This window comes from Dermacentor albipictus, chromosome 4 (assembly GCF_038994185.2).
Source record: "Dermacentor albipictus isolate Rhodes 1998 colony chromosome 4, USDA_Dalb.pri_finalv2, whole genome shotgun sequence".
NCBI classification, from domain to species: Eukaryota; Metazoa; Arthropoda; class Arachnida; order Ixodida; family Ixodidae; genus Dermacentor; species Dermacentor albipictus.
In genome coordinates this window covers 26,831,739-26,859,043 of record NC_091824.1, presented here as the reverse complement: position 1 = coordinate 26,859,043, position 27,305 = coordinate 26,831,739, and the positions used below count along the sequence as shown (strand labels likewise).

The window sequence follows — 27,305 nt, the reverse complement described above, 5'->3', positions numbered from 1 at the left end:
TATTTATTTGTTTACAATACTGCCAGTCTCTACTGAGACCACAGCAGGTGGGCACTATATACATGTACAGATACAAAAATATGTAACACATGTAACAACAAATGTGTAACAACTCGCACTTTGCTCATAGGCAATTGGCACTACGTAATATATAAACCATATACAAGTGCATGCTAATTTTCAAGATAGAATAAAATAGCTTTTAAACATGCTATGCTGCATGCAAGACTACATACACAAGTTACAGGTACAGTCGTGTGTAGTATGACTTGCAACACCCTTGTTCATGGTCCAGTGAAGCACAATAAGAACAACAGTTCTGCTGACTGTCGTATGGGCGTGGTTTATAAAATTCCCCTTAGTTGTGGCCAGTTCTACATGAAGCAAACAGGACGGTGTATCAATCAGAGGCTAATGGAACATAAAAGGTCATTAACCGGTGGATCGCCTTCTAATCTTTTGCTACATTGCCGAGATTGTAACTGCACGCCAGAGTTAGATGAATGCGCGATATTGTACAGGCATAAGGATGAAGATACGCGTCTTATGGTAGAGGCATGGCGTATCTATAATGGTGGAAGGTCGTGCGTGAGTCAGCCTTCGATTACTTTACATAAGGAAGAGATTAAGTGCCTTAACAGTTATCTCTCACGTAGACCGGCACATGTACCCAACTGACACTTGGTGATACCATTCCTGAGCTTGCGCAGATGACTTTTGTGTCTTCTTTCTTTTTTCGCTTCAGTGCACCCTTCAGTTGATAGTCGGCGTTCGTGTTGTCCACTTCTCTACTCTTGTGTCCTGTCTGCACGCCTCACCTCTTTTTTGCATAATGAATCCTTACCAACTAGCTCAGCTTTCTGTTGTTCTAAAAATTTCATATTGAAACTGTCATCACACATGCGTCACAAGGGCGTAGCATGGCACATATTGTCCTCTCTGTGGTTGTTACTGATGCTGTCTGGCTCAACACTTGCTGTGTGGTTTCAACGTTTGCTTTATCCACAAAAAGTTGGTGTTTGTAGCTCCATTGGTTTTTGTGTCTGCCTGGGAGTCTGGTCTGCATCGATCACCAACGGTCTCTGTACAGTGTGTTTTATCTGCAGTCTGGCATTGTACAGCTCCATGTGTTTTTTTGCTGACCCTGGTTGGTCATGCATTAAATGTGGGTTTCAAATAAAAGGGGGGTACATGACCGTGGCTCTGCTGTATTTATTATATAGTCAGTGCTCAATAAATTGACCTCAGTCATTCAACTTTTCGCTGAATTCGAATGAACTGTCAAGTCCCCGCTAGAAACCAGAACTTGCTAGAGAAGGAGAACTGGTTTAGTTCAAACGCAAGAACATGCCACTTCAGTTAATTTCACCTCCCCCCTCCCCACTGGACGCTCCTTCTGCCTGTGAAGCCATCTGTTCCCATTTGTTTTGCACCATGTCAAGTCCCCATATTCAGTAGTATGCATTCTCCATTTAGCAGTATGCATTGTCCATTCAGCACAGCATTGCATGACGATTACAAAGTGTTATCCATTGAGCTGCAGTCATGCTTCAAGTGCAAGAAGCAAGAATACATTACAGGCTACTTAAACCAATAAAGAAAAGGATTTGAATTTGTTTAGTTTGCCACAGTTGCTGATTCGACCTTTTGGAGAATTAAACCACACCATGTGGTCCCCAACGATTGAATTAATGGGAGTCTACTAGCAGATACCGATCAATGTTCTGCTAAAACTCATTATACATTCTTTGGACATTGGTTTAGTTGTCTCTGAGTTAAACCAAAAAGTGAAGCAATAATGCAAAAGAGAAATTACTTTAGATTTGAATTTAAGTGTATAGGACGTTTGTTTTATGTTAGTGGCATATAATCATGTTTATACGTTGCAGCAATGTAACAATATTGTCGCCAATTTTTCAAGAAAATTTGCACTTGATTTGATTTGTATGTGGCTGTTTCATCATCACCGTCAACTAAATGCGACTGTGAAGGGTACATTTCAAATGCTGCGATATGATATAACAACCTATGGTACAGCTTATCTTTTTTAATGTATTTATAGCCACACGATGCTACATCTTTGTCTATGTGTTTATGTCAATTAAAGCTGCTTTTACCAGAGTGAGCTAAAGGAGACAGTCACTCTGTTCAGATGCGTGAAGATGCTACTTTGCAAATCTAACCATGGTATTTGAGTAAGCATAAAGTTTTGCTGAGTTGTAGCATTCCTGTGTGGTAGCAGTAACTGATTTCAAAATGGCATCGCATCGCTGGGCTTCAGATGAGCACACATTATTTGTTTGGTCCCCGTGAAAATACTTTGTCGAGTCACAGGAGGGTTCTATGTTGTCCCGTGCCCTGCAGGTGAGGTCTGTGTCGGTGGTTTAAGTGGCTGTTCTACATCAGCTACTGCTTGCAATCAGACTATCGCCCTCATTGGGCCAGCCAAGGTCGCAGCTTCCAAGCAGGACAACCACTTCGCTGCTTTCGGAGGCACAAGCATTGCCCTTGTGGATCCAGCAGGTCAAATCTATTCAGCCCAGCTCCCTACCAAGGTGGGTCGATGTGCACAAACGTTTTATAGAAGTGAATTTTATTATTATTTGTTTTTTACTCTGAGAGCAGTTAATGAGCTTTAAACTGTGTGCGCCATGTCCATTTGTCCTTTCTACTTTGGGATAACAATGGCTGTCATGATCATCGGGTGTCAACAGCAGTTTCATCGTCTCCATAGGGCAAAGAAAAACAAAACTTTTCCCCCCACCATTGGGATTTCAAATCATGCTGCAGTGGCAAATGTGCAATTGGAAGTTCAATGCACTAGACGCTTTGTTATAATGCAGCTATGGCAATCGGTTGTGTGTGCGCGTGCATGCGTGCGTGCGTGTGTGTGTGCGTGTGTGTGTGTTTGTGTGTCACAGACTCTGAGGGTGGTGGCATATTTGTATGTACCTCCTTTAGCCCTAGCTTGTTCCATGTTTCGTTTGTTCGCAATAGCAGTATGCTACAAAAGGGAAATAACGTTGTCCACCCAAGAGTAGCATGAAACTTCAAAGGAAACCTTTTGCAATTGAAAAAAAGGAAAAAAATGTCTCGGTTCGGCGATCAAATCTGGGACCACCAACACACTCTTGAGCGGACGACAGTCCTTCCCTTTCATGAAACATTGCTGGCTTCTGCAGTACTAGTTTGCAGTAGCACACTAAGTTCAACAGGAAAAGCCAAAGACAAATGTGTTTTGCTTGGGGAGAATCATCCACGCGTATGTCACATTGTCCAAGCTATGTCTAGCAGATCATTTCATCATTTAGAACTTCACGTTATTCTCACCAAACCACTGTAACTAGCGTGTAGCTGGTGAAATTTTGAAAACCATTGTCATACTACAAGGTCACCAGCTGTTGTGGCCCAGCTACCTACAATTCAACTGGCATGCGGGCACTCCGTTCTGAATGTTGGTTTGGCATTGTACACTTCATAAAAAGTCTGAGTACAAGAAAAAAATAGAAATAGAGCTGCACTTACCACACGCATACATGGAAGAAGCATAACGAATGTGAGTATTGACTGGCAAGTTCTTAATGTCAGAGTTAGACACATAAAAAATGCAGCCTTCCCAGTAGACATGCAGGAACCAGGTCATGATGTAGTGACAGAATGAAATATGCATCTCAGCCAAATACGTTTAAGAATGATATCTGGCTTCAGTGCAAGCATAGCTGATCTTTACTGATATCATTCTTTTATGACTTTGCCATCCTTTGATCTGTTGCCATTCTTTTTTCTGACTAAGGGTGCATTCATACTAGCAAGTTGCAGAGGTCGCACAACCAACTTGGTCATGAAGCAACAATTGCAAATGGGCACATTGTTTCAAAAGAAATCACAATGGGCCAGTCGCTCACTGATTGTAATTGGCTCTGCGGCTGAATTTGCAAAGCTGCTGAAGCAGTCAGTTGGTCAAGCAATCTCTATCGATTGCCAGTGCGAATACTTTTTAAGGCATCCAAAGGTCATTTGCATAGCAGTGTTTACCAATATGCACTACATAAGCTTCTTGTGACAGTCAAGGTTATTTTACTGTCATCAGGGTTGATGAGTAGGTGTCTTCCATGACAAAATTGGTGCTTTGAACATGATGGGTTGAAAATAACAATGCAAGAAAATGAATGTTGTACAAGATAGACTTCAGGCGATGCTTCTAGCTTGACACAGGCGTGCACCCAGGGGGGGGGGGGGATGGGGAGGCCTGGGGGGCCCGCCTCACCTCCCCCCGAAACTAAGTGGCATACCCTTCCCCCCCCCCCCCCCCCCACTGCACCACCACTCCTCACACACATTCCTAAAGGGCCGCCAAATCATTTTTGAGACTTGACAGCTATTCGGTGGTCAACATTTTGCTGCATTTTTCATTCATTTTGGATGGCGGTAATTATAGGCATCTGCTAGGGTGTGAAGGCCAGTTTTCTCATCGATTTGGTGCCCGCGCAATTAATTCGAGATGCATTCAGTTGTCACCATCTATTGCAACAGTCATGCGCATCGCTGTTGCTTCTTTAGTTCAACCTTCTTTGTTTAGACTGAGCCAGTGACCAGGAAAGGGACTCAGTTCGTAGTCGGCTGGTCTGTATGCTCGTGGAACGAGTTGCGGCCAGAGACAGACAGCTTTAGTTTAGCGTTTGCAATCAAACGTAAACACATTACGTATGTAAAGAAATAGCGTTGTCATTACTGCGCATGCTCTTATTGGGTTATTGGGTTTCTGCAGTTTACGTGTGCTATGATAACGTACGTTATTTGGCGAGTTTAACGTTCGAATGTTCACATACACTAAGAAATAGCGTTGTTGAACATGGGGGGGGGGGGAGGGGCGGCACCCATGGCTCCCGCTTCAGCGGGAATTCTCGTGATGGCTGCACTCTGACTCGCTTTGATTGGCAGTAAATATTGAAATGAGCTTTCGCTTTCTCTAAACTCACCTGAAACGTTAGTTATGAGCGCATAGCACATCCAATTTCTGAGATCGTTCAGCGATTCCAGCACCTGTATACAACGAGGCGCGTCAGCATAGCAACAACAGGATGATTGGTAATGGATTGTCTTGGCTTAGATAAGTTTGGCAGGAGGCACCAGTCGGCGCCCTGTTTTATAACGTCTTCATAACGTTTGCATTCCCGTACGGTAAACTAAAAGTCTTGAAAGGACACTCACCATAACGTCCCGCAAAGGCGATTAAGTTTAATGTACATTAGGCGACAAACACTACCCTAAAACTGTGTAATGCCAGTTTCATTTAACTTGTCCTTTTGCTTCATTATTTCCTCGAGTGATGGCTTGCCACGACACTGGCATATCCTTGGAACCATATACCCGTCATATAGGTTAGATAAGGTGAAAAATAATATCATGCGAAACAGGGTCCATGAGAAAACCCTGCAATAACCATTAAACCAATAAACGATATGAATTTCACCTGTTACTTCGTCTGGTTTTTCCCTAATTGTACAGCACTTTTCATGCAAAATAGTCAGCTGGAAACAAGAATCGCAAGGAGGTGAGAAATTAGGCTATGTATTAAAGGAGAGAGCCGAGGCAAGACCCAAACAGAAAGGAAAAACTAAAATTAGCAAATTTAACTACTACTTGGGAAACTATTTATGGATCAATACCTTTTTGTGTAAAAAGGAATTAGCAAAAACGCTGCCGGAAATGGAGGAGTCTGTGTGTTTTGAATGATGCTTCTACCACTATCAGTCTAACCGCCTGACGTGGCCACTTCTCTGCTATGCTTATGTGGGTGTTTTTCTAACGTTCCACGGTGGGCTTGGTACGTCTAGAACTGCAGTGTCCTGCACTCTGCGCGGCTCTACGGGACTGGCAACCACGCATCATTACACAACTTCCCAAATAACAATACGAGTCAGTTTTGCCACTTAACTTGGTAAGCAGTAAACTAAGGATCCAAAAAGCTGTGATTGTTCCACAAATATATATTTCTCTGTATTTCTTCCACAGGTAAAAAAAAGAAAAACTACTAGAAATCGTTATTTTACACTTTCGCTTGTTTTGCTTATGTTCTTGGCAGAGTTCTTCCTGCGCGAGACCATTTGATGTAATTCCTTGTTTATCAGGCAAGGGAGAGTTTTATCTCACAGGCATATACCTATGAGATACACCTTATTTTATTTCTCTTTTGGGGGATTACGCATTTTTATGGCGAATGGTAGGAATTATTCACATTTACACTAGTAAAGGTACCCCCCCCCTTATTTGCAGAGAAAAGTTACCTTTGGTTAGGGCCCCCCTTGAAAAAAAGTCCTGCGTACATGGCTGGCTTGACATATGCCTCACTTTATCATTAACGAACATAATTTTGTGGTGATGATCCCAAAACCAGGCAAGAAACTCCAGATAGAGAACTTAAGACCTATCTCTCTAACCTCTTGTGCAGGCAAGCTTTTGGAGCACGTTATTCAAACGCGGCTCAATAACTACATGGAGGATAATGACTTCTATCCGCATTCGATGGTGGGCTTTAGGCCCAGGCTCTCCACCCAGGACGTGATGCTGCAACTAAAACACCAAATCATCGATGCGGAAACGGGGGACGCAAAGGCAATCCTAGGGCTTGACCTAGCGAAGGCCTTTGATAACGTCACACATAAAGCCATTCTTGAGAACCTTCAGGACTTGGGACTAGGCGTATGAACCTACAATTACATTAGGGACTTCTTGTCAGACCGAGAAGCGAAAATCCAGATTGGAGAATGCCAATTGGATGACATTAAATGAGGCAGCAAAGGGACCCCACAGGGCTCTGTGCTCTCGCCCTTTCTTTTTAATGTGGCCATGATCAAACTCCCTGAAAGACTGGAGGCTATTGAAGGACTAAATCACAGCATATACGCTGATGACATTACGTTGTGGATAGCTAGGGGCAGCGATGCCCAAACAGAGGAAACCCTCCAAAGGGCTATCCAGGCAGTTGAAGGTTACGTCGGACCTAGGGGACTTAAATGTTCACCGCAAAAATCGGAACTGCTTCTATACCAGCCGAAAGGCAGGGCCAGTAAGGAGGAACCGCAAATCTCTCTCACAGCTGGGGGGATCCCCATTCCAAAAGTGGACAAAATCAGAGTTCTGGGACTTTTGATTCAGGCCAACAGCTTTAATGGCGAAACAATAAGGAAACTAGACGGCTGCGCACTGCAGACCATGAGGCTGATCCGCAGGATCGCCAACAGGCGGTCCGGGATGAGAGAAGCGAATCTAGTTAGGCTAGTCCAGGCCTTTGTGATAGGTAGAATAGCTTATGTTGCTCCCTTCCTCAGTTTTAGGTCATTTGCGAAGAAGAAGATTGAGGGCATCATACGTAAAAGTATAAAACAGGCGCTGGGGCTTCCCATCCGCACTGCAAATGAAAAGCTTTTAGCTCTAGGGCTCCACAACACTCTTGAGGAGATTATTGAAGCAGTGAGGATTTCGCAGTATGAGAGACTTGCGGGAAGCCCTGCGGGCAGGAAAATCCTAGCTAGGCTAGGCATAAACTATGAGGGGCAGGAAGGCATCAAAGTCGACCTGCCGCGAAGCGTGCGGAACCGACTAATAGTCCCACCACTACCTCAAAACATGCACCCAATCCATCACAAGGAACGCCGAGAGAAACGGGCCGAGGCTCTTGAGAAGCATTTCAAAAACTCGAAGGACGTGCTCTAAGTTGATGCTGCAGACTATGGCAACGGCCTCATGGCTCTAGCTGTAGCGAGCGCTGAAACTAGATTGATAGCCAGTGGCACAGTTCCAACGGATTGCTCTCAGATTGGAGAAGAATCTGCCATAGCACTTGCAATTGCAAGTACTTCAGCCAAAATTATAGTCAGCGACTCTAAGGTTGCGGTGATGAATTTTGCCAGAGGCAGAATTTCTCCCGAGGCGAACAGAATCCTGCAGACCTGCAGAGATAGCAGGAAAATTGAAATAATCTGGGCACCTGCGCACGCCTCCCTCGCTGGGAACGAGGTGGCTCACAAATTAGCTCGAGGACTTACATTCGGAGCTGGTGGGCTAGCCAAAGGCTTCACGGGGCGAGACCGCTTAGTGTGCTACAGAGAGATCACACAACACTACAGACTAGGGCGAGTTAAATATCCTCCGGCTGATGCATCCTTAAACAAGAGCCAGGCCTCCACTTGGTGTCGCCTGCAAACCAACTTGTTTCCAAGCCCGGTGTCGTGCAGCCTCTACTACCCGGGTCAGTACTCCAGCCAGTGTAAGCTATGTAAAGCCAGGGCTCATCTTAATCAAATTCTGTGCCAATGCCCACAGGCTCCCTCTGAGGGAAGAATAAGGTCTTTAGAACAATGGGAGACCTTATTACTCAGCTCCGATCCGGAGATTCAACTGAAGACCGTCCAGCTGGCTGAAACCGCCGCTAGGGTCCAAGGACTCCTGGCTGTCGTCTTGGTGGGAAGGCCTTCCCTACATCTGTTGGACAAATAAAGTCTTACAATCCAATTTCACAGAGACAATCTGTGTGTACTAAGATATCAGGGGTGCATTGGAATTGAACAAGCTTGGTGAGTGATTCTCAGCAATGTGATGGGAGTGACAGTGTGGCTAATGTCATGATGCGAACTTGCATGCAATTAACAACACCCATTGTTTGTTTCAGGTGTCTCATGTGGCGCTTCTCCCAACTGCGTGTGGCCGACAGCAGCCACCTCTAGTGTCAGCTGCTGAAGACGCCGTGAGGCTGCATGCCAGGCACCAGTTTGAGGCAGACGGCCTTTCTCTGCATCACCTGATTGGTGCCACGGTCACCTGCTTAGATTGCTCTGATGCTGTCATTGCCCTTGGGCTCACTGACAGGTCCGCTGTCAATGTCTTTCAGGTGGGTAATGAAGTCGCTCTGTCAACTGCATACATGCACTTCTGTAAGTGATAGCACAGTGCACAGTGCCCAGAGGCACCCACATGGTGGCCCTGAAAGGGAGGATATTTAGGAAATGCCCTATACTTGGTCACCTGTGAAAAATTTAGTTTGTGTGGTCTAGAGTGATCTTTGTAACTAGAGACACAGCACACAGCAGTGCAAGCATACAAAAAGACATTTATTGCTCCATTTATTAGTACAATCAATTAGTGCAATTAGTACAAGTATTGTCGGACATTTGTTAGTACAAGAAAGCTAGCTAGCCAAAATGCAGGGAATAAACTTCCCCGTTAAGACGCACAGAGAAATTGAAGTTCGACACCATGCTTGGTTACTAAGCAAATGTTCGCCTATGCCCAACACCGATGCCTGTGTTGTCTGTGGGTCCAATACCTCGAACAGAAATGCGTCTGAGTGATCATGTTTGTCCATACTGGTGCCATCTTCCTAAGCCAAGCAGGAGGCCTTCTGTGGGGACGGGTGCACAGTTGGTCTGCATGCACTATGCCCTGCAGCTGAAGAGGAGGAAGCAAGTCAACGCACGTTATTTGCGCCATCGGGTGGCGCTTACATCAAGAAAACTTGAGACGTCTCTCAACGAAGATATGTAACTAGGACTCCCACCATTATGTGTCATGTGGGGAAGTTGCAACGTCAGGAGACGCGAGAGCTGTGTAGGGAAGATGGTCATCAGAGGATGCAAGATAGTCAAGGGTGCCCACAAGTTAAAGGGCGAAGCATCACTGCAGACAGTGCACTGCATATGGCAGCAACTGCAGTGTGGAGCAATGCTACTCTGATGGCTAGGCAGTGCAGATGCACTTATTAGTGCACTAAAAGGGACGTGCATTCAAATCCACTCATGCCACTCTTTCAATTTCTAGCAAGCAAGAATCCTGCACATGACAAGTGATAGGACCACATTGCTTTCTTTTCCTTCTTGCAGTGGTAGTTACAGGAAGCTCAATGTAATGACACTGTGACAATGTCTTTGCATCAAAGGTTCCTCTGTATGCGGCGGAGAATGGACGACTGCTTGGCACACTGACCAGCCACACAAGCTCTGTTGTGTGCGTCAACGTCTCCCACTGTCCTGACAACCTGGTGCTGACCGGGAGCTGTGACAAGAAGTACGTGCCCTTTAGGATTACCAAAGCCTTTGGTTCTTGCTTTGTTTTTCAGCGATATCACGACATGTTCTTTCTTAAGAGCAAATGCAAGCATTGCATGTTTCTCATTGGACATTCCTTATTGTATGCAGTTGAACCTCAATATAATCAACTAGCCTAATAAAATCCTCGATATAACGAAGTGCTTAAGTTTTTATAAATTCTTGTCCAGAGAATGTAATGTATTTTGAACCTTAGTAACAAAGTGTGTTTATACACGATTTAAATAAACGAAATTTCACTGCTGCCGTGAAGGAGTATTGAAGCAATAAATGGAAACTCCCATGGGCACAGATCGTGAAATGGTTGAATTATGTGCAGTTGCCAGTTTTCCTGGCAACTGCACATAATTTTTGTGAGCAGCAGGAAAACTGGCGGCTCTCTATACGAAGTGTCTATCAACTGCAAGGGTCTCAGAAAACTGGAAGAACGCAAACAATATACTAATCCACAAAAAGGGTGATGGGTGATCTTAAAGAATGGAAAAACTATAGGTTCGTTAGCTTACTCCCAGTTTTATATAAAATATTTACCAAAATAATCTCCAATAGAATAAGGGCAACATTGGACTTTAGTCAACCAAGGGAACAGGCTGGCTTCAGGAAAGGATACTCTACATGGATCACATCCATGTCATTAATCAGGTTATCGAGAAATCCGCAGAGTACAATAAGCCTCTCTATATGGCTTTCATAGATTATAAAAAAGCATTTGATTCAGTAGAGATACCAGCAGTCATTGAGGCATTGCATAATCAAGGAGTACGGACCGCTTACGTAAGTACCCTCGAAAATATCTACAGAGATTCCACAGCCACCTTAGTTCTACACAAGAAAAGTAGGAAGATACCTAAAGAAAGGAATCAGACAAGGAGACACAATCTTTCCAATGCTATTCACTGCATGCTTGGAAGAAGTATTCAAGCTATTAAACTGGGAAGGTTTAGGAGTAAGGATCGATGGCGAATGCCTCAGCAACCCTCGGTTTGCCGATGACATTCTTCTACTCAGCAGCACTGCGGACGAGTTGCAACAAATGATTAAGGAGTTTAACAGGGAGAGTGTAAGAGTGGGGCTGAAAATTAATATGTAGAAGACAAAGATAATGATAAATAACCGGGCAAGGGAACAAGAGTTCAAGATTGAAAGTCAGCCTCTAGAGTCTGTGAAGGAGTATGTTTACCAAGGTCAACTAATCACAGGGCACCCTGACCATGACAAGGAAATTCACAGAAGAATAAAAAGGGGTTGGACCGCATATGGCAGAAATTGTGAGCTCCCGAGTGGGAGCTTACCATTATCAGTGAAAAGGAAAGTATACAATCAGTGCGTTTTACTGGTGCTGACATATGGCACAGAGACTTTGCGGCTGACAAAGAAGCTTCAGAAGAAGTTAAGGACTGCACAAAGAGCGATGGAATGAAGAATGCTGAGCAAAACTTTAAGAGACAGAAAGAGAGCGGTTTGGATCAGAGAGCAAACGGGGTATAGACATTAAGAGGAAAAAAATGGTGCTGGGCAGGTGATGTAATGTGAAGATTAGATAACCGTTGGACCATTAGGGTGACAGAATGGATACCAAGAGAAGGGAAGCTCAGTAGAGGACGGCAGAAGACTAGGTGTTGTGACAAAATTAGGAAATTTGCAGGTGCTAGTTGGATTCGGTTGTCACAGGACAGGGGTAATTAGAAATCGCAGGGAGAGGCCTTCATCCTGCAATGGACATGAATATAATAGTGCTGCTGCTGCTGCTGATGTGCAGTTGCCTCCCAACGCGCTTAAAATCCCACACTGCATGACATAGAGTGGCCGCCGAAGTGCAGCCTAAGTTCAGTGTAATTTCCAAGTGCGATTAGATCCTGTTGTACCCTGCACACTGTATACTATAGGTGTGAGGAAAATTGTGCGAGGGGGAGTGCACTGTCCTCCCGTGCAAGCAGGAGGGGAGTGATGGGGGGGCGGGTGAGTGCGTGTCTCCTGCTCTAGTCTGGTGGTAGTTGCACATGGCTGTCAGTGTGCTGAGCAGATACGCTGCCCGCGTGTCCCGTCTTATGAGTTAACCTGCGGCGGGCGCGAGAGCTGCGTGAGCCGTGATGACCATGGCTTCATGGGCGCTCTCTTTTCCCTCATCAGGGCACCAGGTTGTATTATCTCAAGTTTTGGAGGTGCATTGAAGCGAGGCAGACAAAACATTCGTTCTCCTCTTGTGCTTTTCATGATAGCGTTGTCCTGCTGCGGGCGACCCTGTTAGCTGTGGCAATGGAGTGGACGCAAAAGCTGTGCAGGCTTCACTTCGTACTACCGATTACCAACACAGAATGAAACTATCATCATCATCACCATTTATTATTCCCTTAAGGGTCCCTTCAGGGACATTACATAAGGGAGGGGAGGGGGGAGACAGCGATTGGAAACTGCCATACATCAGCTCAAAAAAAGCAAACAAAGGTAACAGAAAAATAAATAATTAACTATGTAGAAAAAATCAGGTATAAACAGAACAATGAAAATATCTCAAACTAAGTAGCAATAAATTAAAATCTTTGGTCACTGACTTTCAAATTCAACAAAATGAATTTTTTTCTTATTTTAATTAGTTTTTTCAAATTGCCGAATAATTTGGAAAATTTTACGGCCTATTCCATGTAAGAAAAGTGTATAAAAGGTTGAATTTAAATGATTAAAGCGCAGATTTTACTGACTTCATTGAATTAAGGTTTGCCTTATATATTTCAATGTGTGCATTTTCTGACTTTTTTGGCAGTGACTTTTTCACTGATTCATCACTGTTATTATCACTCTTGCACAAGATGTGCCTGCTGTGTCTGTAGCTACCAATTCACAGAGGCATAGATTTGCATAAACAGATTGCACATGATACGCAGATGGTGTTGTACAATTTTGAATTTACGTGAGCAGCATTAATTGCTTTAGAATGTACAGTGATGCATGCATAGATATCGATCCAACTTGAGCCCTGTGATTAGATTTGATGACCATATTGTTTTCACCGCTGTTGTTGTCAGTTTAATGTTGCTATGCTATCTTACAAGTTTGCCTGATAAAGAGTTTGATTCTTTGTTCATTGCATGAGGAAGCACTTCAGCTTCCTCACTGTCACTATGCCGTAATGCTGTGGTCCCATTTCAGGCCACATTAAAGCACATTGCTGTCAAGTGTGCTCCTTCAGCATCAGCACATAGCTGGGTATTGCCAGGTTCCCAGTATACTTGAAAATAAAACTGTGCAATCAGTGCATTCTTCCAATACCGACATCTGAAATTTGGAGGATAAGTAGTAAACTTGAAGAGAAGGTCACTGTGCATAGAATGATGGAATAGAAAGGGATAAGTGTGATGTTAAGGGGCAGGAAGACATCAATATGGATTAGAGAGCAAATGTAGGTAGCTGATATTCTAGTTGAGATCAAAGTAAAAAAAAGGATGGGTGGGCTATGTCATGTCTGGAGCAGATGATTGGTTGGCTTCTGGAGTAACAAAATGTACCAGATTTCAAGGGGTGGGAATTGCAGCAAGGATAGCAGTATCAGTTGACCCAGGGTGAGATCAGTGGAAGTAGCCATTCCTTGGCAGAGGGTACAAATAGAGTGACGACGACGACGACGACGATGATGATGATGACGAAGAAAAAGAAGAAGAGGAAGAAGAAAAATCGATAATAAATAGTTGAGCCTTGTGTTGTGGCCTTGACAATTGGTAGTACAACCTCAACCATGCCAATGATTAATTCAGTAGCATAGAAACAAAGTAGGCATTGCAACTCATTACTTGCAGTTTATATTAATTGTTTTTTAGGTCTGTAAGAAGCCTGTGCTGAACTTATTGGTTGGGTATGCAAGGAGAAATATGCTGTTTTAGGCAGTTTTATGAGAAAACAAGTCTAGTAGGGTTATAAGTTATGAGTGGCTAGACGATTATTCAGCATTAAGCACTTAGCTTGTTCAAGGCAGGGCCAATTCAGCAAGTCTGGAAAATGTTTACAGTTTTGCACCATGTTAGAGTACGTACAGGGGTAAGTGCTATGGCATTGTTACTGAAGCAATAATTGTCAATAAGGCTAGCATGTTGGTTCATTTTAATATAACCAGATAATCTAGCTGTGGTAATGGACTTCATGCACGTGGTCATGTGACCAGTGTACATGATCACACTGTTCTGTTGCGAAATCCTTGATCGTGCTCCCCTTTCTGCCCTGCTCCACCCTGGTGCAGTGCACGTATCTTTGACCTGCGGACCCTGCAGTGTGAGGTGCGCATCAGTGCACACGGACTGGGTGTCACCCAGGTGCAGATGGACGAGCACAGCCTGGTGACTGGGGGTCAAGACGGTCTCGTCTGCGTGTGGGACCTGCGCACCAAGGCAAAACTCTGGGAGATGTTCTGCAGGCAAGATGCCTCTCACTATTGTGTGATGATTAGGCGTCTGGAATGCTCGGTGGATAAATTGCAGGAAATTGACAGCGCTAGCTAGATGCCTTGGGCCGCCGAATTTTCACACCACTCACGTGGAAAAGAAGTCAACATCTATATTTAATGTTGTAACTAAGTGTTCACCAGGTATGCATGACTTTTCTGGCTTAAATTGCCAGCCTATTCACGCTTAAATTTTGCATAGGTGGCATTTTACACTGTACACAGTGTCATACCAAGTTTGGATTCACTTACTACTTTCCCGTTTCATCGAAAGTAAATCAAAAGTAAATATAATCTGTTCTGATACCAGACATAAAATGCAAATTTTGTAGGAACAGAATGGGGACACCATCTGTCACTATAATGGCTTTGTTTTGCTGTATTGCATTGATGATAACAGAGAGGAGCATTATTCCATTGCAGCAAAATAGAACGTTTGTTCTCTGGCATTGCGGCAGACTGCGTGTGCATCGGCTTCGCTCTGGATGAAACGGGAATGTAATGCACCAAAACAGGGTTGCAGGTCAGTCATAGCAACTGCTCCAAATTGACTAGCTAGCATGTAGCCTTCTTCTTGAAAGCTCATTAAACATTGGATGAAATCGCATTGTATATGGGTAGGATGTATATACTCTGATTTTAAAGACAGATTTGAGTTCCTTCATACCTAAGCCTTGTGGTAGACAGCATCATGCAGCTACTAGTATGAAGCAGAGTTTAAACATTTTTTATGCATCCTGGGGATTTATTACACAGAACAATTTGAGGCTTACTACCGATTTTTAAACTTCAGGGTTCGCATTTTCATATTGATACTTGTGGTTTGGACATGTGGTCGTTAATGTACCTTCTGGACAAAACTTCAGTGATGGCTTATACTTCAGCAGTACTGAATGCTCCATCTGGACCGAAAAAGAGAAAACTAGCCACAGCATCTTAAAAAACTGCATAAGCTGCCACCAACAGCATGGTATGTGTTAAGGCTATTTTTATGCATCATCATCTCAGAGTTAGAATAATGCATGTGTTGATAAGGCTGTGGTAATGAGAAAAATTACTCATCAAAGGCCTTTGCAAAGAATGCATTCATGACATGTCATTGGATGATAAGGCTGTGGAATTAACAGTCAAATTCAATAAAGTAGTGATTAAGCATTGGGTGCACTTTAAAGAACCCTAGGTGGCCAAAAATAATCCAGAGCCCACCACTGCCGTGTGTCTCATAGCCCATGTGATCAACCAGTGTATCAGTCAACCTGCTGATCAATCAGTAAATGAAACAAACAATAAATAAATCAGCCAGTCAATTAATAAACCACTCAAATAATGTATAATCAACCACCCATTCAATAAATTAATTAATTAAACAACCAATCTGTATATAAAATAACCCATCAAACAAACAGCAAATCAGTCAGTAATCACTACAGTCAATGAGGTGCTGTGAGAGTAAGTTATCTGGTTTCTATTAGGACTTTGCTGCTGTCTGGCATTTGGCGGTTTTTGAGCAAAAGCATTTGGTAGAAGGAATGGTTGTAAAGTATCGCTGTGTAGAAAAAGTACAGGTGAAAGGTGTAGACACAATACAAGTGTATTGTGACAGTGTCTTTTGCAACTGTATGAATTTTCACTTTGAGCAAGCCACTGTGATGCAGTGGAAGTCAGTACTAAAATCACAGCACTAATGTTGGATGTAGATTTATAACCATTGCAACTCAGGTAGTCTGGCGAGATCTTGGTTGAGGTTTTCATAGAGGCGATATTTGAGGCACCATCATCAGTGTTACTGCCTGAAGCACCCTGCTGTGGCCTCATCAGTAAAGTCTGATGTCAGTTCTTGCTGTACATGCAACATGTGTAGCAGAAGTGCACATGTTGTTTCATCTGTTTTCCGACACGCTTTTTATTGAGAATTATACTTGCTCAGTTTCTTGCTGCCAAGTGCATGACTTGGAGGTATATTTTTATAGTCTAGTTATCCTCTCTCATTTCTTAGGTTATTTTATTTATTTATTTATTTTATAATCATACTGTCAACCTTCTAATAAAGGTTGTTTCAGGAAGGGCAAACAAATGAAAAGAAACGTACATCTTAGGTGCACAGAGAATGTATGTTTCTCCGCATAATCTTGCAAGCGTAGGTCTAAAGAGTGTTCAAATGTGTGAGCACTGCTTGGGTTCACTTAAAGCCCTTGGATCTACGCGCCACCGCTGCTTTCTTAAGTAGCGACAACCTTTGTTGTGCGCTGCCTTTTCCCCTCACACCAAATCCGGTTCCGGCATTTCCGGTTTAAAAATTTCCGGTTTAAAAATTTCCGGTTCCGGTGTTTCCGCTTCCTGGAGTTGCGCTGTGGGAATTTCCGCTTTGACTGCTGTTAGACGATGGTGAGACGCCCGCACGTGCTTAGCAGAGCTGTGGCAGTCACCATAAGAAGAATGCAAAGGGGGCAAGCTGTTGTATTCTGCTGAAGTAGTAGTTCGCGGTCGCTGTTCTCCAAATGCACGAAAAACGGCAGTGGTCTCCAAGCGCGCAGTCACTACATTCCACTGTATGTTGTCGCTCGTGCCACAACCCGTCGCAGGTTGACGCGAAGCAGCAAACACGAGCAGATCGCTGGTTACAGTAGGCGGTGGTTCTTGGATGGAATCGCATTCACAGTTTCAACCGCAGCTTGTGCAATTTAAGCCTCTCCAGCGGCGCGAAAGTAAACAACGCTAAAAAACAAAGTGTCACTTCCACTCGGAACAGGAAGCTGCAGCTACGTAAGTTCCGCTTGACGCCGGAAGCTAAGGGAGTGAGTGGGATAGGAGCGTGGAGGAGGAGCGCAGGTTGGCGGTACCTAACCTGGTCGGCGGAAACCTGTATGGAGGGGCTTTAGGTTCACTGCAGGGCCGGGATAACGTAAAATTATTTTGATCCGTCTTCATTCCAATTCCACCAATATTCCGTTCTGCCTTTACGAATCCACGATCAGTACTCATCTGTCATAGAGGGCTAGTGGTGGATTCAGAATAAAAGCAAGATTGGAATAGTTTTACATTATCCTGGCCCTAATCTTGTCAATGTTTTCCATAGTTCAATAAGGGCAGAAAAAAAAGGAAGGGTGAAACACATCACTGTGACCAAGTGAGGCTGTATAACATAATTAGGACTGACATGAGCACTTCGTTTTCCTGAATGCCTCCCATAAACATTTTTATCGATTTTTAGCTGATGGCCGAACAAGGGAATTACTGTTTTGCCTCAGTAAGATCACCTTCACAAGTGCAGCATTTTTGAAGATGTGAGTTTCTTGACTCAGTGAAATGGCTTGAAATGTATCTGAATTTTATAGTGTTAATAAGCACTTCAGTTTGGCCTAGTTGGTGTTTACTGCATATCATATTGACCGCAAATAAAGACGGGGACAGCAGAAGAGAACACAAAAATGGCACGGGCGGTACATGGGTGGTACCGCCTGTGCCGTTTTTGTGTTCTCTTCCGCTGTCCCCGTCTTTATTTGCGGTCAATATGATATGCATATAGTGTTAAGTTTTAAGGGCGGTGCTTCCACTACACCTTTCTATTTGTGGTTCATCCGTACTTACTCACGCAGGCACCCTGTGAAACACTTGCGAGCCAACCGAACCACCCTTGTCACAGCACACGTGCCCTACAACTTGTTTCCAGAACCCGAGGATGGCAACATTGTCGTTCACACAAGGTGCGCTTTGGCTGGCCGAATAATTAGTGTACCCAAACCGAATAGCAGTTCTTAGCATCCATCCACTTTGCAGCTGTGGTTGAGTGGCAATGCGGCACTCTGTCGCTCAGCACAAGGTTACAGGTTCGATTCCTTGATGTGGTTCCTGCATTCTGATGAGGGTGGAATGCAGAAACGCTTGCATATGTAGAGTTACTGTATATACTCGTGCAAGGGTCGAATTTCTTTCCCTAGAACCTTGGCTGGGTGCGGCCCTTACACTAATCCGTAACATGTTTATTATTACTCAATCTCACTTACGCTTTTGTTGCTCCTGGAGGAGCTCAGGTGCCGGCCCATCGTCCCTGACTGGCGCTGACCCAAACAGGGCTTCCTTCTCTAGAGGCGAAGTGCCACCAGTCTGACTGGAAACACTGCCAACACAGCCGATTCGACGCACCACATGAGGAAATAATGGTGCAGTGATGCCGGCCTGAAGGGGACGTTTTAATTTTTTTTCAAAAATTTTTTCCTCCAAAGTGGAGTTGTGGCCCCTACATGAGGGCGGCCCTTTGTCGAGTATATGCGGTACTTGCACATTAAGGGGCACCAGAGAGGAGTATTATTTCATTCACTAGTATTAATATAACGCACTTCTACAATGCCAGAAACACCTCTCTTACCACAAAAAAGGTCTTGGTCAACCAGAAAAGGGCAAATAAAAGGGTAGAAGGGTGGCAACGCCACCTTGAAGTTTGTGCACCAACACGCTGTGACGTCTCAAATTTTGACAATGTTCTAGGGCCTTCTTTACCAGCAGAAATTCTTTACCAGCAGAAATGACGTACATTGTGTTCAAAAGGAGCCATACATGAACATGGCAAGTTTAAGGAACTTTGGGAAACATAGTTAAACCTCAATATAACGAATTTGGTAAAATGGGAAATTTGCTTTACTGTATTGAAATTTTATTACATCGAAATTCAACCTTTTAGGTAAATAAGGGCAGTCTCCAATGGATTTCCCTTACACGAAATGGGGTGCAACACTTTTCAAATTATTGGGCGATTGAAGAAAGCAATTTTAAAGAGAAGAAAATTCATTTTGTTGAATTTGAAAGTTACCAGCAGAAGATACGGTCTCATAACATGTTCACGATATCTTCACATCGGTGGTTCAGAGCCAATCCAGTCACGCTTTCGCATCCACTTCATCCCCATGGCTGATAGTGTCGCCCGCAGTGGGACGATGCTATTGTGAAAAGTGGCGGCTGCAGGGAGCGAATGCTTCGTCTACCTCTTGCTTCAATGCGTCTCTGAAACTGGAGATTGCACAACCTTTAATACTAAATGCGCAGGAAGGCAGCTTACACGATGCCTCGCCATCTCAGCACGCCCACTCTTTGCATACGCGGCAGATTACCTCTAAAGCAGGGTGTGCGGGCTGCATATGTACTCAGCTCTGCTAGCAGCCATGCGCAGCCACGGCTGCACCAGAAAAAGGAGTTGCTCGCTACGTTGCCCCCGTCTTCTACCCTCTCCCCCCTCACTCTCATGTTACCAGAGCGAACTCCCCTCCCTCCTTTCCCCTTGCTCATGCGAGATGTGCAAGTGAAAGTGTACGACGGTGAGCCGAGAAGGATGGTGACTTGATGAGTGCCGTCTTGCTGTACAAGGGGGGAGTGAAGGAGGGAGTGGGTGATCAGTTGGCGAGCATCTCTAATTTCTAGTGTGACCGTGGCTGTGCATGGCTGTTAGTCACACGCAGGCCTATGCACCTTGTTTTAGATATAATAGAGAGCGTTAGCATGTCCGGTATTCCCGTAAATGCAAGCAGACCGGGTGTTTTGTCGGATTGACAGAGGGTAAATGTGAGTGGCTGGAGCAGTGCAGCCACGTGGTGGTGCAGGGCTCAACTAGACAGGCAGCTGATGTCGCAGTAAGCACGTGTATTCTACTTTGCTGCTGGTGTAAATTTTTGGCAGCAGTGTAATCATGTTAGTGCAGAAATTTTATATCAGCAGCAAAGTAAAATACACTTGTTAACTGCTCTCTGTCTGTCTGGTTGAGCTTCATGCCACCAGGTGGCGCCACCTTGCCAGCTGCTCACGTTTACGCTCCCGTTCACCCGGTAAAATGCCCAGTCTGCTCAGATTTGCTGGCATGCTAGACAAGCTAAAACTCTAATCTGCCATGTGTGCAAAAAGTGGGCTTGCAGAGATGGCGTGGCATCATGTGCACTGCTTTCCCATGTGTTTTGTACTAGAGGTTGCATAATCATGAGTTTGACAGACGCATTAAAGTGAAAGGCAGATGAAGCGTTCTCTCCCCGCTGCCAGCACCTTTCATGATAACATCGTGCCACTGTGAACGACACTATCAGCCACGGGGCCAGAGTTGACCTGAAAAAGCGACTGGCTTTGCTTTGTATCGCTCATGCGAAGATATCGTTGACACTGCATGAAACCATAAATTTTGTCCCCAACTCCAATTCAACAAAATGAAAGAAAATTCAACAAAATTGTTTTTTCCGATTGCCCGATGATTTTGGAAATTCTACTGCCGCTTGCACGTAAGAAAAAATCCATAGACGACTGTACTTATTTGCATAACATAATAAATTTTATTATAAGAAAATTTCTATATAACGAAGCAGATTGATGAATTTACTGACTTCGTTATACTGAGGTTTAACTGTACGTGGCTTTTTTTCTCCTCTTCTGCATGGCTTTCTTAAAAAATGCACTGCAGCTCCTTTAATTATCTTTTATGTTGTTTTGTGCTACATAGCTTTATAACATAGGAGGGTTTTACATTGACAGCTGCATCAGTTGTTTATACTTACATGCATGCAATATGTATGCACCAGTATAATTTGGACTACATAAATTAATCTCGTCAGTCTTGAGTGTGCGTTTCTCTAAACTTTTTTGTATGCAATGTTGTAAACACAATGTGCTGGTGGAAACTATAAAGTAAGCGAAAATAATCATTTTCATGGAGCAAACTTGCGATGACAGTACTAGATTAAAACAAGAAACTAGAAGGTTGTTTGATTGCTTAAACACAAAATTTAGGGAAATCCATGTACTAACCACCATTCGCATGATGGAAGAATACTGGTGGCATAAGTCGACATTGTCGTCGAAATTCCATTTTGTAGTTTTATCAGTGAATTTGATCCTTTGAGAAGATTCTTTTCAATACTAGACTGGGCACATCTTTCACCAAAGGTGTTGTGGGCCCCTTTAATCTTTCACGTGGGTATCTCTTGAACATCACAAATAGCCTCCATCACTTTTTATGTTAGAAGGTAATGCCTGTGCAAAGTGAAGACTATGCTTCCAGTTTTGCAGTTTCCAACAACTTCCAGCAAGAATAAGAGACGAGTTGGGACAATTGAAAGATACTCTGTAATTGTGTGGCACTTGTATACACTGTTTTTTTTTTAAGGATATTTTCCAAGGCATTCATGGCCAGCCACTGGCTCGAGTGCAAAAAATGTTTAACTTGCCAGTTGATCTGCTTGCGTTTTCTGTAAGCTTTAAGCATTATCTTTTGTATTATGTGTGTTGCAATCTGTTTAAACATGTTTTTATTCCTTTACTTTAGACAGAGGGGGTCCATCCGAATGTACGACTTCTCGGCCAACCAACAGACTTCAGGAATTCCATCAATATGTCTGTCTTCGTATGACGAACCAGCTGGTTACAACTACAATGTTCGCTTGGCTGTACCTTATGATGAGATCACGGATGTCATCTGAAAAAGCTGTTGAGCAGGCCTGTGAATGTTTTGTAAATAAATATACACGTGAATTCTCAGTCGCCCCTTATGTAATCCATACGGGCCCTTAAGGTGCAATAAATGAAATGAAAAGGTATGCGAGGTTCTTGGTGACAGAAGTAGAGCCAAATGACGTAGAGTGAGATGTGTGGATGTTTGGCTGTGTGCACATGACATCGTGTTTTTTAATTAATTGGAGAGCAAATGTTTACAGCACTTTATATAGCTAATAAAACTACTATATTTAGTGCATAAACGTGTCTAATTATTTGCTATCGCAATAAATGCTTCCTCATTTGGGCGAAACTGCGACTTTTTCGTTTGCAGCTTGCACTACCCTTTCTTTATGTTATAACAAAAATACAGGCTTATGAAGCGTGCATTCAGAATAAAAAATAGTAAAAATGGCACTTGCTTATTAGCGAGTGCCACGTCATTAGCAAGTCATTAGCGCATTATTAGCAAGTGCCACGTCTTCACTATTCATATGCTCCGCATATTTTTTTGTTAAACAGTTACACCTCAATATAACGAACTTTAGTATAACGAAATTCTCGATATAACGAAGTATTTAACTTTTCATAATCTCTTGTCCATAGAACACCATGTAATTAGAACCTCAATATAACGAAGTGTGTATGCGATTTAAACATAAAAAAATTCGCTTCCGCAGCAAAGGAATGCCGAGACAGTAAATGGAAACACCCGCGTACGTAGATGGTCAAATGATTGAATCACAAGCGGCTGCTTGCAAACGCACCTCAAATCGCGAGGGGCGCGGCGAGAACGACCGCTGAGGCGAAGCCGCATCACGTTCCGGATAAAGTCCAAGCGCGATAAGATCCTGTCGTGCCCCGCGCACTTTGTGCTTTAGGTGCGAGTGAAAGTGTGCGAGGGTGAGAAAGAAAGATGGTGGGTTCACGCACGAGTGCCGCCTCCCCGCGCGAGCAAAGGGAAAGGGGAGCTCACTCGCGATAACGCGCGCACGAGGGGCGGGCGGGGCCCACCTGCAACGAAACTTTCGACTGCCTAAAAATCCAGTACCCTCTGTGCAAGATCTTACGCTTGAAATGCAGCTCAATCCGTCACAAAGAGCTCGCAAAAATGGATGTTTTTCATACCGAAACTGAAAAAACAATCTCTGTAGCACGCCGCAACCTTCGCTTCTCATTCCAACGAGCAGCTCTGTCTCCAGGAGGCATCTCACCTCGTGAGTGTCTAGCAGAGGCAAGCGCAGCTGCTTATATACCGCCGCGGCGCCGCGAGCGACGGCGCGAGTTGGAGCCCCATTTCTCCTCTGTCGTGACGTCATGGTGTCACGTGGTCAGCCTTGAAGGCGACGCCGCGAGCGATGGCGCGAGTTGGAGCCCCGTTTCTCCCCTGTCGTGACGTCATGGTGTCACGTGGTATTGAAGGCGACACCGCCGCGCCTGAGGAGCTGGGTTGAGCTCTAGTAATATGCTTCGCATAAAAAGCGACGCCATTTATCGCCCGGCGGAAGTGGCGTACAGTGAAGAATGTGGAGAACCAGCGCCCGTGCTGTCTGCTTTCCTTGCTTGTATTCCGTTCCGGTGCATCAGTAATGAACAGGACCTGCACGTCTTGTCGCAGAGTTAGTACACCTTCTTAGCTGCTTCGTGCGCTGTGACAAGGCTGTTGCGTGCCCGCGATGTTCTTTTAATGCGAAGTATTCTCCAAGTCCAGCCGGTTTTCCCTATCTGGCTGTCTTAATTCAACAGCAGGGCCTCGATGCGTTCTGCCTCCGCTCGAAGAAAAGCGCATTGGGGTGGCCTAGCTAAAGGTGCGGTATAGTCCGGCTTAACGCGGACGCGATCCCCGCATGGTGGAGTCGCGCTCAATCGGCGAAATATGGGCGCTCTACATTCCTGTGTGCAGTGGCGTAGCTAGGTTGTCTGGCAGCCGGGGCGCATAGGTCTTCCATCACCTCCCCCCCCCCCCCCCCCCCCGCCGGGTGTAGCCGGCGGAAAGGGTGTCTTCAGGCGTATATGACACCCCTCCCCCCCCCACTGGCCCCTTGCACCCGGGGCCCACGGCACCCCCCCCCCCCCCCCCCCCCTGTTGCTACGCCACTGCCTGTATGGCTGGCGCGGGAGCAGAACATATCCTAGCCGCAGCAACTGGAAGAGGGTGCATCGCTCGCTAGCTTGGCTGGCCAGGAGCATGCTGTTCGAGTTCACTGAATAAGCGAGCGTGTTGCGTTTGCACCTTCGACAAACAGAAGCGCTCGCTCGCCGCGCACTATTCCGCTACACTCTTAAAACAGTTGCACTCTTTTGGGTGTATATTTGTCCCACAACGATAATTGTCATCTGCCTTGCTTGCGTTTCCTTTCTTGAAAACTAGGTGTTCGCTACTTTCCTGTCAAGAATGCTGCGTCACACTGATAACGCGCATGCCGTTCGTGACTGGGAAGTACCGGGCTCGCAGCGTTAAAGAAAGGAAACGGGGGCAAGACAGATGACGATTATCGTTGTGGGACAAGATAAGCCCCAAAGGGTGTAAATTTTTCTAAGAGTGTAGCGCTCTAACTGCACTCGTGCACTCTAAACCTGCTATACCAGCACTTTAAAAGCAGTTGCACCCCTTTGGGTGTATATTTGCCACATATGGAAAATCCTAAGACCTACATTGTTGTTGTGTGGAAAAAAGGGGTAATTTTGTTTAAGAGTGAACCTTGCCTGTTTTCCTTTCTTTGACGCTACACTCTTAAAACGGATGCACCCTCTGGGGTGTATATTTGTCCCACAACGATAATCGTCATCTACCTTGCTTGCGTTTCCTTTCCTGAAAACTCGGCGCTCGCTACTTTCCTGTCGAGAATGCTGCGTCACACTGATGACGCGCATGCCGTTCGTGACTGGGAAGTACCGGGCTCGCAGCGTTAAAGAAAGGAAACGGGGGCAACATGGATGACGATTATGGTTGTGGGACAAGATACGCCCCAAAGGGTGTAAAGTTTTCTAAGAGTGTACGAGCCTGGCACTTCCAAGTCACCAACGGCATGCGCGTTATCAGCATGACAGAGCATTTTCGACAGCAAAGTAACGAGCGCACCGTTTTCAAGAAAGGAAACTTAAACAAGACAGATGTCAATTACACTCTAAAACAAAATCACACCCTTTGGGGTGTATATTTGCCATACAACGATAATCGTCATCTGTCTTGTCTGCATTTCCTTTCTATAACGCGGCGGGCCCGGTACTTTCCAGAAACGAACGTCATGCGCTTTATCAGCATGACAGTATTCCCGACAGGAAAGTAACGAGCGCAGCGTTTTCAAGAAAGGAAATGCGGTCAAGACAGATGACGATTATCGTTGTGTGGCAAATCATCATCATCAGCCTGGTTACGCCCACTGCAGGGCAGATGCCTCTCCCATACTTCTCCAACTGCCCCGGTCATATACTAATTGTGGCCATGTTGTCCCTGCAAACTTCTTAATCTCATCCGCCCACCTAACTTTCTGCCGCCCTCTGCTACGCTTCCCTTTCCTTGGAATCCATTCCGTAACTCTTAATGACCATCGGTTATCTTCCCTCCTCATTACGTGTCCTGCCCATGCCCATTTCTTTTTCTTGATTTCAACTAAGATATCATTAACTCGCGTTTGTTCCCTCACCGAATCTGCTCTTTTCCTATCCCTTAACATTACACCTATCATTCTTCTTTCCATAGCTCGTTGCGTCGTCCTCAATTTAAGTAGAACCCTTTTCCTAAGCCTCCAGGTTTCTGCCCCGTACGTGAGTACTGGTAAGACGCAGCTGTTATAAACCTTTCTCTTGAGGGATAATGGCAACCTGTTGTCCATGATCTGAGAATGCCTGCCAAACGCACCCGCCCAGCCCATTCTTATTCTTCCGATTATTTCAGTCTCATGGTCCGGATCCGCAGTCACGACCTTTCCTAAGTAGATGTATTCCCTTACCCCATCCAGTGCCTCACTACCTATCGTAAAATGCTGTTCTCTTCCGAGACTGTTAAACATTACTGTAGTTTTCTGCAGGTTAAGACCCACCCTTCGGCTTTGCCTCTCCAGGTCAGTGAGCATGTATTGCAGTTGGTCCCCTGAGTTACTAAGCAAGGCAATATCATCAGCGAATCGCAAGTTACTAAGGTATTCTCCATTAACTCTTATCCCCAATTCTTCCCAATCCAGGTCTCTGGATACCTCTTGTAAACACGCTGTGAATAGCATTGGAGAGATCGTATCTCCCTGCCTGACGTCTTTCTTTATAGGGAATTTGTTGCTTTCTTTATGCAGGACTACGGTGGCTGTGGAGCCGCTATAGATATCTTTCTATCTTTACATACGGCTCGTCTACACCCTGATTCCGCAATGCCTCCATGACTGCTGAGGTTTCGACTGAATCAAACGCTTTCGCGTAATCAATGAAAGCTATGTATAAAGGTTGGTTATATTCCGCACATTTTTCTATCACCTGATTGATATGTGAATATGGTCTATTGTTGAGTAGCCTTTACGGAATCCTGCCTGGTCTTCTGGTTGACGGAAGTCTAAGGTGTTCCTGATTCTATTTGCAATTAACTTAGTAAATACTTTGTAGGCAACGGTCAGTAAGCTGACGGTCTATAATTTTTCAAGTCTTTGGCGTCCCCTTTCTTATGGATTAGGATTATGTTAGCGTTTCTCCAAGATTCCGGTACGCTCGAAGTCATGAGGCATTGCGTATACAGGGTGGCCAGTGGCAAATATACAACCTTAAGGCTGTAATTTGCCTAAGAGTGTATACACTCTAAGGAAAGTCTGCCACTGCGAACCCGGGCTATCGCTGCATTGAAGCTTCATTCTGCTTTGCTCCATTTGGTTACACAGACAGCTCACTATAAGAACATATTTCACATAGTTTTCTCAGCGGTTGCCTACCTTTCACGTAAGAAACCGGTTCGGCGGAATCGATTGCGGCGACTGCGCTCATGTCCCAGCTTACTGCACGTAGTAGGTAAAGAGATAGCGTCTGTAAACCATTCTGTGCTTTCTGTTTATCCAAGATTATGATTTTATAGGTAAAATACTTCTGTCATTTCGAGAGTAATTGCAAAAATGTCCATGAGGGCTCCCGCGTAGTATCTTTATTTAGCGCCGATAGTCAAACCTATGCGGAGCACACCGCGTTATCCCCCAGACTGCGCAAGTGAGGAGCTTCCAACAGATTGCGACTCGGTAAATCCTCGCCCCCATAGTTGCATGAAACTATGCTCGCCCCCAATACCGACATCGTTGTGACGGCCCCGTCCCTAGTGTTGTTGCTAAAGTGACGGGCCC

The 27,305-nt window shown here is 44.7% G+C and overlaps 1 protein-coding gene across 1 annotated transcript in view; it reads left to right on the top strand.

Moving 5' to 3' along the window:
- The window catches only part of LOC135905282 (F-box/WD repeat-containing protein 8-like), a 46,359-nt gene extending 24,321 nt beyond the window's left edge, over positions 1 to 22,038 (top strand). The window contains exons 6-11 of the mRNA XM_065436298.2: positions 2,365 to 2,555; positions 8,672 to 8,890; positions 9,935 to 10,062; positions 14,332 to 14,505; positions 18,129 to 18,236; positions 21,827 to 22,038. Of these exons, the coding sequence (XP_065292370.2) occupies positions 2,365 to 2,555; positions 8,672 to 8,890; positions 9,935 to 10,062; positions 14,332 to 14,505; positions 18,129 to 18,236; positions 21,827 to 21,980 (974 nt within the window). The 3' untranslated portion in view covers positions 21,981 to 22,038. The remainder of the gene's footprint in view (positions 1 to 2,364; positions 2,556 to 8,671; positions 8,891 to 9,934; positions 10,063 to 14,331; positions 14,506 to 18,128; positions 18,237 to 21,826) is intronic.
- The last annotated feature ends 5,267 nt before the right edge of the window (positions 22,039 to 27,305 follow it).